Here is a 16,285-nt window from a genome sequence, read left to right as displayed (position 1 = left end):
TGGTTTTGAACCTGGAAGAGACTGTATCCAGCCTTTTGGCACGAAAACAGAACCTCTTTCCAAGAACTTGATTCTTCTCCTGAGATAGGCCTGGTGAAACCCAGACAACCAACCATCCATCCATTTCAGTTATGGCCTTTACAAAGTGATTCAGGGCACACAACACAATCTGAGGCTGCAGAGTATCACTTTGTAAAGTAAACCAGATGATTACTAACAATGCATAGCAAAGGGTGGATGCTGGATCTTAAATGCACAGAAGCCAGAAGATTCAGAATCAGGCCTGGGGAGATGCCTGAGTGTTCCAGGGATGCTTCCACACGGGCAGGTTGTAAAAGCAGCCTGGCTGACAGCAGGTGTCCAGCTCCAAGAGGCCCTGAATAACTCACTTTGCTTCTCCTGGCTGTGTCTGTGGCTTGTCATGTGCAGCTCTTTCACTTACAAACCTTGAAGGGAAGCCTCTCATCTCACCCTGAGCAGTTTCAGGCACACACCTCTGTCTCCTGAGACATTCCACACAATGCCATGTGGTTAAAACTCATTATTTTCCACAGCAGAAAGTTATCCCTGGCTTAACAAAAGAATCCTAAAGGCTCCTGTTGGCAGCAGACTTTTATGCCAAGCAGAGTGCTGGCACAGGCAAGCAGGTGAGCAGAGCTGTGTCCCAGTGCCTGGCTTTTCACCAATGATCCTGATAATTTCCCTTGCTTTTGCAGGGACTCACAGACTGCTCTGGGTTGGGAGGGACCTCCAAAGGTCATCCTGTCCAACCTCCCCCCTCATCAGCCTGCAGGGACATCCTCAACTGGATTAGGTTGCCCAGAGCCCTGTGCAGCCTCACCTTGGATATCTCTGCAGCCTTCTTGTAGCCCCTTCAGGTACTGGCAGGTTGCTATTAGGTCTGCTTGGAGACTTCTCCAGGCTGAACACTCCCAGCTCCCTGTCCTTGCAGCAGAGCTGCTCCAACTCCCCTAATCATTTGACTGAAAAGGAAGCTGGCCATGAACTAACCAATCCAGGAGTGCTCTAAGTACAGCAATAGGTACCCAGCTGTAGTGTGACTAATTTCTCTCCCCCAGTTTCAGGCAGAGAGGCTGCCAGGAACAATCTTCCATTGTTAGCATTGATCTCTTCCTGGGTGCAGCATGAGGCTGTGTTACCCTCGTAACTCTGAACAGCTCTGGCTTCTTGAAATGAGCCAGTGAGCAATTCCACCTCCATCCTCCTGAAACACAAACCTGCTGAAGATTCAACACTGTTTTTAACTTCAGCTGCTGTGCCTCAAGACTCAGCTAGTCGAATGCTGCCAGCCAAAATGGGATCTGCTTTGCCTTGGAGAGGAAGTCTGCATTCCTGTTAGTCACTGAAACAGATTCTCCCTTGGTTCCTCCAAAGCCATTTCAGGTTTCTGTAACTCCCACTGCTCAGGCCAGAGAAAAAGGGGGTGCAGAAACACAGTAACAGTAAACCTTTCCCCCCAACTGCTTGTTTGTAGTCAGCTGACACAATGTGAAGTGAGTATCTCTGCAAAACAAATGGAGACCAAACGACCCAGTACTGCTGAGAGTCACCCTGTGTGCACCGGGCTGAAACGGCTTCCCTTTGCCTGCTGCAGAGTTACAGACAGACCTTCGTCCACCGCCGTGCTGGGTACAGAGCTGGCTTTATCTCTGTCCTGTTAGCAACTCACTTACCTCCAGGAACAACCTTCTGGCCTATTCTGCACACTGCTCTTGGCAGGAGCTGTCTGGCACAAAGAACAAACTCGCTTGTGCAGCTTTGAGCTCGCTGCTCCTTCGGCTTCTGCTCTAAGCCAGGCCAGGAGACCCAGAGCCCTGCTTTAAGCGCTGCCTCCCAAGCAGCATTCGTTGCTCACGCTGCAGCTTCCCTTTAAGCTGGTGACTCTGGAGGGGGTGACTTCCATGTGGGGAGAAAACACAGCCCCAGAAGCTGGCGATCCCAGGACACATAGAATGGAATGGATGGCAGGTGGGTAGAGGGGAAGAGGAACAAAATGGGACCATGCTCAGTTCACCTTCATCATGGCCCAACAAGACCTCTGTGCTCTTCACTGTGGCACTGGGGTGTGTACAAGAGCCAGTCCACTCCGAGCTGAACAAAGGGTGTTCATAGTACTCCTCATCCGAGTGGTAGGGCTCATCCTCGGGCACAGACACTGAAATGGAGGGTGCCAGCTGCTTACGCCACTCCCTGCTGGCAGCAGGCCCGCAGCCCGGGCAGTGCTCTAGTGGTCCCACCTTATCCTCCGCCCCTTCATCTACAAATAGACACACACAGACAAAAACTGCAGGGCAGACAGACAGACAAAGACAAGACGAGACAGGATGGACGCATGCACTAGCAACAGTAGCCACCGTGTCAGGGCAGAGTGGAGGAAATCAGCCAGGCTACAGGTCGAGGCAGGAGGAAGGAGCCAGGCAGCTGTGCACTTTAACACGTGGGCCGTGTGGGTGGCATTCCCTACAGCATTTCTGAGTGGCAGAAACCAACCACTGGAAGGAGTGAATTCCAAAACTGCACATCCATTATTCAGAGGAACACAACTTGTACACAAACCGCACCTCGCGCCCACGCTGCCGCGCGGGGTACCGCTCCGGCGCATCACGGCGCGGTTGTATCCCTCACAGCCAGCCCTCTACACTGAAAAGGCAACTCTTGCAAAGCCCTCTCATTCCAAACAAACAAACAAAGCAAGCAAGCCAAAACCCAAACCAGCTTACACCTGGGGCAATGCCTGTTTGGTTTCTCATCCTATCTGTTTCAAAATTCCCCCCTTCCTTCTTTGCCCTGTAAATGAGAGAGGTTGAAACAACCAACTCCTTCCCCTATAAATAAGAGATACTGGAAGAAATCAACTCCTTTGCCTTATAAATAAGAGATACTGGAAGAAATCAACTTATTTTCCCTATAAATAGGAGATATTGAAACAACCATCTCCTTTGCCCTATAAATAGGAGATACTGAAACAACCAACTCCTTTGCCCTATAAATAGATATTGAAACAACCACCTCCTTTGCCCTATAAATAAGATAGATTGAAATAACCAACTCCTTTGCCCTATAATAAAGAGATATTAGAAGAAACCAACTTCTTTTCCCTATAAATATAAGAGATACTGAAATAACCAACTCCTTTGCCCTATAATAAAGAGATAGTAGAAGAAACCAACTTCTTTTCCCTATAAATATAAGAGATATGGAAACAAACAATTCCTTGGCCCTAAAATAAAGAGATATTGGAAGAATCCAACTTCTTTTTCCTATAAATATAAGAGACATTGAAACAACCAACTCCTCTGTCCTGTAAAAAAAGAGATACTGGCAGCAACCACCTCCTTTGCCCTACAAATAAGAGAGATTGAAACAACCAACTCCTCTGGCCTATAATAAAGAGATATTAGAAGAAACCAACTCCTATTCCCTATAAATACAAGAGATATTGAAACAACCAACTCCTTTGCCCTATAAAAAGAGAGATACTAGAAGAAATCAACTCCTTTGGCCTGTAATAAAGAGATATTAGAAGAAACCAACTTCTTTTCCCTATAAGAGATACTGAAACAACCAACTCCTTTGCTCTATAAAAAGAGAGATACTGGAAGAAACCAACTCCTTTGCCCTATAAACAAGAGAGATTGAAACAACCAACTCCTTTGCCCTGTAAGAAAGAGATTTTGGAAGAAACCAACTTCTTTTCCCTATAAATAAAAGAAACTGAAACAACCAATTCATTGTCCCAGAAATAAAGAGATATTGGAAGAAACCAATTTCTTTTTCCTATAAATATAAGAGATACTGAAACAACCAACTCCTTAGCCCTGTAAATAAGAGGTATTGAAACAACCAACCCCTTTGCCCTAAAATAAAGAGATACTGGAAGAAACCAACTTCTTTTCCCTATAAGAGATATTGAAACAACCAATTCCTTTGCCCTATAAATAAGAGATATGGAAACAATAAACTCTTTGCCCTGTAACACTTAAAACCCCACAAACAACCCCCCTTCCCCAAATAGCTAGCTAGATTTTTTTACTGATCAAGGCCACGTTAAGCTGCTCTCAGCAGTCCCTCTTAAGCTTGTATTGTATGTTGATCTGTCAGGTCTCTGTGGGTGAATTAACCTCACCCTGGGTGTTTGCCATCACTTTGTTCATCTGTCACTGCAGCACCGCAGAGAACCACATCATCATCTCAGGGCTGCACCAGCTACTTACAGCTATGGGGAGGGGGAGCTTGGGTTGGTTTTTTTTGCAGGCAAACACTATTGTCCAAGAAAGATGCCTAGCCTACCATCTGATTAATCCAAAAGTAACAGGGAGATCTGAAAGCTTGTGTAGGCAAAGGTGCCTGCTCACCGCGAGTAAAGGGATGAAACAGGAGCAGTGTGGGCAGTAGGACAAGGGAGCTGCTTCTGCCCCTGTGCTCAGCACTGCTCAGGCCACCCCTGGAGTGCTGTGTCCAGTTCTGGGCTCCTGAATTGCAGAGAGATGTTGAGGTGCTGGAAGGTGTTGAGAGAAGGGCAGCAAGGCTGGGGAGGGGCCTGGAGCAGAGCCCTGTGAGGAGAGGCTGAGGGAGCTGGGGGTGTGCAGCCTGCAGCAGAGGAGGCTCAGGACAGAGCTCATTGCTGTCTGCAGCTGCCTGCAGGGAGGCTGTAGCCAGGTGGGGTTGGGCTCTGCTGCCAGGCACCCAGGGACAGAAGAAATGATTGGCATTGGAATGGGCTGCCCAGGGAGGTGGTGGAGTGGCCGTGGCTGGAGGTGTTGAAGCCAAGCCTGGATGAGGCTCCTAGTGCCATGGTCTGGTTGCTTGGCAAGGGCTGGGTGCTAGGTTGGGCTGGCTGAGCTTGGAGCTCTCTTCCAACCTGCTTGATTCTATGAGCAAACCATCCTAAGCCTGTAGTGTGTGTATGACAAGTGGCAGTCTCATCAACACTACTTCATGGGGTGCCTTTAGCAGCTGCACCTATGGATTTCCTACCAGCTTCAAGAACAAGTCCATGCCAGTGTCCCCAGCCTTTCTCCAGGCCATAACACTTTAAGGAGCTTTCCCAGAGCCTCTAAAACTTCCCTCTCAGATCCAAAACACCAGGTCAGAAGCAAGGCTGTAAGATAGGCAGCAGGGCAAGTATTAACTAGGATTCTGTGGGCGATACAGAACCAGGATGGCTCAAGAATGTCACAGCAACTACCTGAGCCTTGGAAAGCAATTTTTACCCAAACAAATTCCATCTATAAGAGCTCTGAGGTTCTTCCTGGAAAATAACAGCAAGTTTTAAGTTTCTTTCTCTGGTTTACCACCTTCAGCTTTCTGCAGCACCATGACTGCAAGTGTCCTGCAGTGCAGTGACACTTCTTCTGCACGGGAACAGAATGGTGGAGTATCAACCCATGCAGGCTCAATCAGCCACAGAAAGGAAGACAAATGATTAACTGATGGCAACATTAATAGCTTCACTCTGTATTACAGTGCTGCAAGAGAAAGATCTCACAGGTCTAAGACTCTGTGACAGCCCTGAGGCTGGCCAGGACTGAAGGTGTGCGATGTGCACCTTATGCACACACACAAATGCCAGCCATGGAGCTCAGCTTAAGAGAACTGATCTCACTACTTCTTCCAGGGCCTGGAGCCACTGGGTCTGGCCTGCCCAGGGTCCTGTGGTGTAAGGCACACACTTGGCTTGTGCCTGCCCAGTGCAAGCCCTGTGCTTTGCCCCAGGTAGGGAAAAGTGAGCCTGTGCCTTTGCCCAGTATGGTTTGGTTTGGCTAACTGCCATCCTGCTTGGCCATTCTGTGTCCAAGGGGCAATGAATCTCTGCCCACATTGGTAAAAGGAGATACTCAGGTGAACAACCTGCTTTTGCTTCCCTGCTCTGCTCCCCTGCTCTGTGCCTGCTCTCTCTGCTGTGCCCAGCCCTGCTGCCATTGCACACTGCCTTACTGCTGCCTGCTAACCTCCACTGCTGCCAGTCACCAGCAGCAGACCCTGGATGCCTGCACACAATCGGCCTGTGTGGCCAGCTGACATCGTGCTGAGACTGCACACATCTGCCTCTGCACCTGAAGGTCCTGCCTAGAACCCCTGCACATACACACAGATGGTCCAGAAGCAGCCAGGAGACAAGGGCAGAGATTGGCTGCGTCCTGTCCCCAGGAGCTGGGAAGATTCAAGCCTCAGCATCCAACAAGACAGAGTCCCCTGAGAGCATTTGGGCACTGTCTGGACTGTGGCCAGCCCCCACGAGGGTAATAATAACAATCTGTGAGTAAATGCTCAGTGCCTCTTTGTGATTCTCTGCTGCCTTCTGCCACAGAGCAGAGAGCTTGGGCCCAGCTGCTGGGCAAGTGGCGCACTGGCCACAAGCGGCACTGACCAGGGAACCTTCTCTGCCAGTGCAATGAATATTTTGCTGGTTCCATTAGCTGTAGATATGAGCCACAGAACGTTTCCATGGCCGTGTAAGAACCAAAATATCATTAAAATGAGTGGTGGGGGTGGCAGAGTTCTGAGTCTCCAAATTAATAAACAATGGTAATGTTGGGAAGCATCATCTTGCATCAGTCACTTTCCCCTCCGCAGCAGCATCTTCTGCCCCAGGACTTAAGAGCCAGCAGAAAGGCAGCAGGGAAGCATCTTGATCCCCACACAATGCAGACCCCATGGATTTCCTCTCCACAGAAAGCTTTAACAGAATTCAGTGCCAGATTTGAGGGGCCTTGCAGTTTGCAAAAGGTTAGCTATAGGAAGGGGACACGCATGTGTCTGTGGGTGTGACAGACCAGGAGTTAACTCCCTCCTAAACCTCAGCCAACGCAAAACTACGACTGCTTCTTTGCAGGGTGCCTCCTCACTGCTCCAGGTGCTGCTATGGATAAGACTGGCAAGGGCTGGCACAGCTGCTGCCCCTCTGCTGGAACTGGGACATCATGGAGAGAAGAATGCAAGGTTGAAATGGTCAGCAGCAGAAGGTGGAGAAGCAGGATGTGTGCAAACAGGGAGGTCCACCTTGCAGTTGTGGGTCAGACTTATCCAGAAGCCCTTCAGAAGTAAAATGCAGCAGAGTGAAGATGAACCCCCCCTCAAAGACATGTCTATACTGATGCAATCAAGGCTGCAGACAAGAAATTGCAGGCCCTGCATCTGCTCCTTAAAACTACAGGAACCAACAACAGTCAAAAACACTTCAATACAGATTATGGTGAAGGTCCCCAGTCATTAGGAGTGGCAAAGCCTAATACTGTTTGGGGCTCTTTATTCATCAGTCTTAATAAAGATGTTCAAAATGACTGCAGATAATTTCATTATCAGAGGAGTGATGCCTTTAAAGGAGGATATGCTTTTATTTTGGCAACAGGAAAAATCCTTTATTGGGGAGCTATTTTAGTCCTTTGTAATATAGTTCTTCTTCATCTCAAAGCATGGGGAAAATCCCCACTGTATTCTGAAGCCTAAGATTAAAACCACTTCTCACAGAGCCTAATTCTGCTTTATCTTCCAGGTACCTCGAAAATGCCTTTCTCACAGAGCCTAATTCTGTTTTAGCTTCCAGGTACCTCAAAAATGCCTTTCTCACAGAGCCTAATTCTGCTTTGGCTTCCAGGTACCTTGAAAATGCCTTTCTCACAGAGCCCAATTCTGCTTTGGCTTCCAGGTACCTCGAAAATGCCTTTCTCACAGAGCCCAATTCTGCTTTGGCTTCCAGGTACCTCGAAAATGCCTTTCTCACAGAGCCCAATTCTGCTTTATCTTCCAGGTACCTTGAAAATGCCTTTCTCACAGAGCCTAATTCTGTTTTATCTTCCAGGTACCTCGAAAATGCCTTTCTCACAGAGCCCAGTTCTGCTTTATCTTCCAGGTACCTCGAAAATGCCTTTCTCACAGAGCCCAATTCTGCTTCAGCTTCCAGGTACCTCGAAAATGCCTTTCTCACAGAGCCTAATTCTACTTTATCTTCCAGGTACCTCAAAAATGCCTTTCTCACAGAGCCTAATTCTACTTTATCTTCCAGGTACCTCAAAAATGCCTTTCTCACAGAGCCCAATTCTGCTTTGGCTTCCAGGTACCTCGAAAATGCCTTTCTCACAGAGCCCAGTTCTGCTTTATCTTCCAGGTACCTCGAAAATGCCTTTCTCACAGAGCCTAATTCTGCTTTATCTTCCAGGTACCTTGAAAATGCCTTTCTCACAGAGCCTAATTCTGTTTTATCTTCCAGGTACCTCGAAAATGCCTTTCTCACAGAGCCCAATTCTGCTTTGGCTTCCAGGTACCTCGAAAATGCCTTTCTCACAGAGCCCAGTTCTGCTTTATCTTCCAGGTACCTCGAAAATGCCTTTCTCACAGAGCCTAATTCTGTTTTATCTTCCAGGTACCTCAAAAATGCCTTTCTCACAGAGTCTAATTCTGCTTTATCTTCCAGGTACCTCGAAAATGCCTTTCTCACAGAGCCCAATTCTGCTTTATCTTCCAGGTACCTCGAAAATGCCTTTCTCACAGAGCCTAATTCTGTTTTATCTTCCAGGTACCTCAAAAATGCCTTTCTCACAGAGTCTAATTCTGTTTTATCTTCCAGGTACCTTGAAAATGCCTTTCTCACAGAGCCTAATTCTGTTTTAGCTTCCAGGTACCTCAAAAATGCCTTTCTCACAGAGTCTAATTCTGTTTTATCTTCCAGGTACCTTGAAAATGCCTTTCTCACAGAGCCTAATTCTGTTTTAGCTTCCAGGTACCTCGAAAATGCCTTTCTCACAGAGCCTAATTCTGTTTTAACTTCCAGTTACCTTGAAAATGCCGTTCAAGAAGCGAATTTTTTCACTGCCAAGAGATCCATTTTTAGAGGACACCTGGTTCCCCCTCAGTTTATTTGGTCCCCCATGGCTGGTTCAAAATGGAAGACAGTCCACAAAAGGCATTCTTCTAGCTGGAGACATTGAGAAGAATTTTCTCCATGCAGATGCTGCTGAGCACTAAAGAAACGCCAAAGTGGGCAAAAGAAGATCACATCGGCCCCGCGTGGCCAGAGCCAACAACCGAGACAAGGACTGCACAGAGCTAGGGAAAAGATCATTTCCTGAGCAAAATCCTGTTCCTGTAGCTGAACTAAATGAAACAATTTCAACAGAGCAAAGGCTTTACCTTACCTTCTGCAGCAGTGAAAAGGGACAGGCTCATTTTTCTGCAGCCACACGAGAGAAAGAAATCTACATCTGCCGGCTCCTTTCTCTCAGGAAAGACACTTGACCCACAAACCTCCCTGGCTCTTCTACCTCCTCCTTCTTCTTCCTCTTCTCTTAATTTGTGTTTGCTGCATGGCTGGCCACATCCACCTTTGTCATGTCTGCAGCAGTGATTTCCTCCCTACTGTGACTGAAGGAATTCTCTTGTGCGTACACAGCAGCGCGACACAGACTGACAAGAGCATTAGGAAAACGTTCTGGGGGAAGGGGGGAGAGGAGGTCTGAGGTAGACACATCCAGCACTCATCTTTTTTGGGGTTTGTTCAACAGAATGGGGTGAAATTCACAAATGGCATCCTAGTGAGCAGAAAGACAGACAATGTAAAGGTGCATGAGCGTGGATAGCTGGATGGTAGAGATCTGAACACTGACAGTGAAACTGGGTCAAACTCTGCTGAGGCAAACTCTTCTGAATGAGAGCTCTGCCTGAACCAAAGTGACAGGCCTGGCGTGCTAAGGTCAGCACAAGCTCAACTTCCTCACAGGAAACAAGGACCACTTCCTCTAACACAGCATCCCAGGGTGTTAGGGGTGGGAAGGGACCTCTGGAGATCTTCCAGTCCACCCCCTGCCACAGCAGCAGCAGAGAATCCAGCACAGGTCACACAGGAACACATCCAGACAGGGCTGCAAAGGCTCCACAGAAGGACACTCCACAGCCTCTCTGGGCAGCCTGTGCCAGGGCTCTGGCACCCTCACAGCCAAGAAGTTGTTGCTGCTGTTGAGCTGGAACTTGCTGTGCTGTAGTGTCCATCCCTTGCCCCTTGTCCTGTGGCAGGGCACAAGTGAGCAGAGGCTGTCCCTGTCCCTTCCTCCCTGCCCCCCAGCCCTCAGATCTTAACAGACATTGCTCAGATCCCCTCTCAGCCTTCTCCTCTGCAGACTGCCCAGCCCCAGGGCTCTCAGCTTCTCCTCACCAGGCAGCACCCCAGTCCCTTCAGCATCCTTGTTGCCTTGGAGTCAGAGCAGAACACAAGACTTTTACTATCATTAATTATACTGAATTGACAACAGTGACAGCCTGGGGACAAGCATCCTAGCATCCCTCTGGTGACACTTTGTTCACGAAGTTCCTTCCACTCATCCATCAGCACCACTGGGAGTTCCACTTCCAGGGATGGACACAAAGAAGAAGCTTGCAGTAGGATGTGTTTGTGGCTCAGCACATCACTTTCTGCCCATAATGTCACATAATAAACTGTAGCAGTACAGGTTGGGAGGTGACTGCTGGAGAGTAGCCCTGTGGAGGGGAACCTTGGAGTGCTGGTGGAGAACATCCATAGCACAGCAATGTGCCCTGGGGGCCAAGAGGCCAATGGGGTCCTGGGGTGCATTAAGCAGAGTGTGCCCAGCAGATCAAGAGAGGTTCTCCTCCCCCTCTGCTCTGTCCTGCTGAGACCTCATCTTGAGTACTGCATTTAGTTTTGGGCTCCCCAGTTTCAGAGGGGCAGGGATCTGCTGGAGAGGGTCCAGCAGAGGGCTATGAGGATGATGAGGGGACTGGAGCACTGCCTGAGGAGGAGAGGCTGAGAGACCTGGGACTTTTTAGTCTGGAGAAGACTGAGAGGGGATTTAATCAATGTTTATAAACACCTGAGGGCTGGGGGGCAGGAGCGGGGGGGACAGGCTCTGCTCACTGCTGCCTGGGACAGGACAAGGAGCAATGGATGTAAATTGCAGCACAGGAGGTTCTGCCTCAGCACAAGGGCAACTTCTTGCCTGGAAGGGTCCCAGAGCCCTGGCACAGGCTGCCCAGAGAGGTTGTGGAGTCTCCTTCCCTGGAGCCTTTCCAGGCCCGTCTGGATATGTCCTTATGTGATCTGTGCTACATTGTGTGGTCCTGCTCTGGCAGGGGGGTTGGACTGGATGATCTGCTTGGGTCCCTTCCAACCTCTAACATCCTGTGAGCTGGTGACATTGTGTGAACCACCAGAACATCTCCCAGACCCTGACCTTTCCATCCTGGCAACAACTCCTGCTGGGCAGGTAGCTAAGTGCTGCATCAACTCAGTTCTACCTGCAAGGGCAGAGAAGAGGCTGCCGAGTGACTCGCTGAGTCGCAGCCCCAGCTGGGGACAGCGCAGGCTGCTCCTTCTCCGCAGCCTCCAGCGCTACAGTGCTCTGCCACCTTCCTGTGTCGGCACAGCCAGCAAAACGGCTCCTGTCTGCCTAGGGGACAGCCTGCAGACTCCTGGCATTTAATCTACATGAACACTCCATACAATCAGCAAAGACCTGCACACAGTTCTGCTGACAGAAGCAGCACACAAAGCTCACCCTCAGCTAAGGCCAACGGAAGAACCTCGACGCTGGTGAGACCAGAAGAACAAGCCCTTAGCTGCGATGTGAAGAATCCAAGAGCCAAGCAAATGAAGTGATTTAAACCCAGAGGCAGGCCCTGGTAAGCACTGCCACAGCCTTGGCTCACGCCTGGGTAGCTTCCTCTTTAGCTTCAGATTTTGACTCCCCTTCCCTCCAGGTGATGAGTGGAGGAACTTGGTTTAGTTCTTGTGAGCCATAATCAATGGATCCAATTCTTTATACTGGTCACTAACCACACCCAGGAGGCATTCCTGGTTGTATTTTATACTGGTCATTAAGCACCTCCAGCAGGCATTTCTGGTTGTACTTTATACTGGTCACTAACCACACCCAGGAGGTGTATTTCTGGTTGTACTTTATCCTGGTCACTAATCACACCCAGGAGGCATTTCTGGTTGTACTTTATACTGGTCACTAACCACATCCAGAAGGCATTTCTGGTTGTACTTTATCCTGGTCACTAACCACACCCAGGAGGTGTATTTCTGGTTGTACTTTATCCTGCTCACTAACCACATCCAGGAGGTTTATTTCTGGTTGTACTTTCTCCTGGTCACTAACCACATCCAGTTGGTGTATTTCTGGTTGTACTTTATACTGGTCACTAACCACATCCAGTTGGTGTATTTCTGGTTGTACTTTATACTGGTCACTAACCACATCCAGAAGGCATTTCTGGTTGTACTTTATACTGGTCACTAACCACACCCAGGAGGCATTTCTGGTTGTACTTTATCCTGCTCACTAACCACATCCAGGAGGTGTATTTCTGGTTGTACTTTCTCCTGGTCACTAACCACACCCAGGAGGTGTATTTCTGGTTGTACTTTCTCCTGGTCACTAACCACACCCAGGAGGCATTTCCAGCACAGTGGACTGACAAATGTTGTTGTTAACATTTGACTGCATTATCTCGATGGTGACCGCAGGATGGAACATGCCTAATTACAGTGTCCTGATAAGTCAGGAGTCAGAGAGTGTAAGCACATGAAACAGCAAGCATCCACTTGCACAGCTGACAGCAGCTCTGTGTTAGAGTACCAGCAAAGTTTGCTCAGCAGGTGATGTAAGGAATTGTTTCCATGCACTTATTGAAACAAAAAAGAAAGACAACGGCTCAAAGCAAGATCCAAGGATGACACAAATGGACATATAAAACTGCTACTGACGTGGCAGAGTTCAGCTGACAGTCCCTCGAGGATTCTGACCCCAAATCCTTCCCTCTTACCCAGGTGACATGGCTCAGGGTTAGCACACTGCTGTCTGCCTGTACTGGTGGCCCTCAAAGCAAGCCCTGCCACGCATGCTCACCGCCATGCCAACTTCAGTGGGCTTCAGCCCTTTGCTTACAGACAAGCCAGTGCTTAAGTTCTTTGCTGGAGGGGCTTCTAGCAGGAAGCAAATGCAGCCATCATGGGCTGCTGATATGGAAGGTTAGTTGTGCAGCGTGGAGTGTAAACTGGCCTTGTGCCTTGTGAGACTGGAACTTGACTCCTGCAGCCTGCACGCAGCCCCCAGTGCAGGCGGGCACTGCCGCCTGGGTTGCAGGCGACACGACCCAGCTCCTTGCTTTCATGCATTTAAGATTCCAAACCCACAGCTAGTGGCAACAAAAGGAAAGCAATCAAAAGAAAGATGACCCATACTGTATTACAGCAGACACCTTGGCTCATATGGCATACACCAGAGAAAAAGGTGAGCAGCAGCAACTCTGTTCCTTTAGGATGGATGTACTTAAGGTATGCTGTCAGTTACCTCTGTGCTACCTCATCCATGCATTGCAGCCGGGTGCAGGTGGGGAGTTACTGCCTTATCTTTCCACATGAAGGGGCAGAAAGTGTCTCCATTTTCTGCTTGCCCCATCCTTTAGAGTGTGCTGCCAGCTGTGCACTGCAATGGCCAGGAGACTCTTACCTTCCTCCAGAGCTCCGGTCTGCTCGGAAGCTGGCGACGGAGGCGGGGAAGGAGGCAGGTTGGCTGACTCTTCAACTGCTAGAAATCAAACAGTGAAAATCAGATCCAGCAATTCACTGCAGGGAGAGCAGTGCTTGCTAGGAGCTGCAGTCAGGCTGTTGTGCCCAGCTGAGGGGATTATGGGATGGGGACATGTGCCCAGAGACCCATCCAGCCCCTGTGGATTTTAAACGTTACAATAAAAGGATTCCACTGGTTTTGTTCTCAGATGGCATCAGCTCTTCTCAAAAGCTGCTGGTGGCAGAGTAAAACACAAAACTCAATCAGGAAATTATCTTTCAAATCAGCATTGTCACTCTGAAAGCCTTCAGGCACCCAAGGCAACGATAGTAAAGCATCTGGGCAGGAGAGACAGATTCACACTGACTATCAGGAGCTGCCACCCAGTCTATTCCATTTACCTTCAGTACACGAATAGAAGACACTCTCTGCTTTTTTTCCCCCTCCTTCTGCTGAGTTCCAGGTTAGACACAAACCCCAGGTGCATATAAAGGACATCAACAAGGGGAACCTGTGTCTGCTGTGACATGAGCGCTCGAGCTGCGCGCAGCGCACTGAACTCTCAGCCACACTCAGGCCAGGTTTTAGCCAGGCTTCCTCCTGACCGCTTTCTGTGCCAGTTTCAAAGCCCCAGCAGAACGTGCCAGGCCTCTCCTTGATTCCAGTGTGGTCTGGAAGAGACATTTCTGTGACTTATCCTTCAGATGTGCTGCCCAGGGACAGAGTTTTTACATCTTGCCTGCAACGCCGAAGCAATTCAGTGCACACTTACTGAATAGTCACTAAGCCAAACAGCTGCTAACTGTAGGCAAACTTCTCACAGGGCTTTTTCAAGGCTCTTATCTAAGCAGCTGGAACTGCACATCAGTCTGGCCTCACCCAGGCCCCAGTGAAGCCATCTGTGCCCACATCCCCAGAAAGTGCTCTGCAGAACAGGGGGCTTGCACGTAGAAGTGCGTCCCCATAAAGAAGGGAATTACCAAGCAACAAATCTCCCTGCTGCAGTTCAGAAGGAGTTCAGTGAAGCAAAAGACCTTGGGAACAGCCTTGCCAACAAGTACTCCGAATTGCTCATTAGCTTTAATTCCTTCCCAAGCAGGGGCCAGCCACTGTACCAAACAAAGCAGAGTGCCCGTGGGGAAAATGCCACAGAAGGCACTAATGTGATTTGATCACAACGTGCAGGCCCCCAGAGGAACACGTCCTAGAGCAGGCCTGCAAGATTTGCCCTGCCTCTGCCCTTTGGTGTAGATGTCTTGAGCTGCTGTGGAACCTTTCTGGTGGGAGGAAGCACTGTAGGTACCAATGGCTGATATTCTTTGCATGTACACACACAGCTGCTTGTATTCCAGAGGGACAAAGGAGCTGGCAGGAGGGTGGGAGCAGAGCATGGACCGGTGGCACTTACACCATCCCCAGTCTGCACCACTGGCATTTGCTTCTCTGCCTTGCAGCCCTCCCTTACCCTCCTCCCTCCCTCAGCTGGTGTGCCCCACTTGCTCTGTGCTTTTTGCCGAGGTGCTGCCCTTCTGTCTTTTTGAGTAGCTACCTCCCAGCCAGCCTGCTTGTTTTGATCTGCATCTCCTCTCATCTTCACTTCTACTGTCATTCATCTTCCCCTCTCATGCTGTACAGAGCTGAACTCAAAGCAACTCCAGGAAGTGCTGCTGGGTCCCATCCAAGGTGACCACAAAAGCATGGCCACCACATGCAGAGCTGTGCTGCTCAGGAGTCAGAAACCAGGTGGAGACCTGCTGCTAGAGCAAGGAGTGAAGGAGGCAACGAGGATGTGGCCATTACCGCATGTTTCCAGCACTTACCCAGTGGTACCGCAGCTTACCCAGGACCACAGCTGGAAGTGGGTTTTGTGGCACAGATACAGAAAACATTTGCAGACAGGAGGGTACTTGGAGCATCACTTCAGTTTACCTAAAGGGAGTGGTGCAGGCTGCTCTTTGTGCTGGGTTTCTTTTTCCTGTTCTCCTTTCAAGACTGCTACAGCTTCGGCTGTTACTACTTGTACTATCCTCGCAGACACTTCTTCTGTGGCAGCAGCAAGGTCAGGAAACACAAAGAAAAGCATGCTGATGAGAGTTATGCTTTGGAATCACACACATTAGCTTAAACAACAAAAACACAGAGCCTGACCCAATCATAGAATGGTTTAGGTTGGAAGGGACCTCAAGGATCAGCCAGTTCCAACCCCCTGCCATGGGGACAGCTCCCACTAGAGCAGGTCACTCAAGGCTTCATCCAACCTGGTCTTGAACACCTCCAGGGAGGTTGTGCAGCACAGAAGCACAGAATGGGATCAAAGATCACATTGGGTGCTTCTGTGCTCCACAACCTCCCTGGGCAACCTGTGCCAGTGTCTCACCACCCTCACTGCAAAGAACCCTTTCCTAACAGCCACTTTCAATCTCCCCTCTGCCACTTCAAACCCATTCCTCCTCGTCCTCTTCTCATTACCAAACCTTGTCAGTAGTCCCTCCCCAGCCTTCCTGCAGCCCCCTTCACATCCTGCAAGGCCACTCCAAGGTCTCCTCCAAGCCTTCTCCTCTCCAGGCTGCACAGCCCCAACTCTCTCAGCCTGGCCTCACAGCAGAGCTGCTGCAGCCCTCTCAGCATCTTGGTGGCCTCCTCTGCACTGGCTCCAACACTTCCATGTGCTGCTTGTGCTGGAGGCTCCAGAACTGCCCCCAGGACTGCAGGTGGGGTGTGAGGAGAGCAGAGCCAAG

The 16,285-nt window shown here is 49.5% G+C and overlaps 1 protein-coding gene across 36 annotated transcripts in view; it reads right to left on the bottom strand.

Moving 5' to 3' along the window:
- The window catches only part of MAP2 (microtubule associated protein 2), a 346,649-nt gene that overhangs the window by 57,391 nt on the left and 272,973 nt on the right, over window positions 1–16,285 (bottom strand). For 24 of the 36 annotated variants that reach the window (XM_064163865.1, XM_064163881.1, XM_064163872.1 and 21 more), the window contains 2 exons: window positions 15,477–15,590; window positions 13,488–13,565 (listed from right to left, as the gene is read on the bottom strand). In XM_064163865.1, coding sequence (XP_064019935.1) covers window positions 13,488–13,565; window positions 15,477–15,590 — 192 coding nt within the window. The remainder of the gene's footprint in view (window positions 1–13,487; window positions 13,566–15,476; window positions 15,591–16,285) is intronic. The other 12 variants (XM_064163873.1, XM_064163903.1, XM_064163901.1 and 9 more) reach the window with 4 other exon arrangements.

This window comes from Pogoniulus pusillus, chromosome 24 (assembly GCF_015220805.1).
Source record: "Pogoniulus pusillus isolate bPogPus1 chromosome 24, bPogPus1.pri, whole genome shotgun sequence".
NCBI lineage: Eukaryota > Metazoa > Chordata > Aves > Piciformes > Lybiidae > Pogoniulus > Pogoniulus pusillus.
The sequence above is the reverse complement of the archived record's forward strand: the minus strand, read 5'-3'. Positions and strand labels throughout refer to the sequence as shown.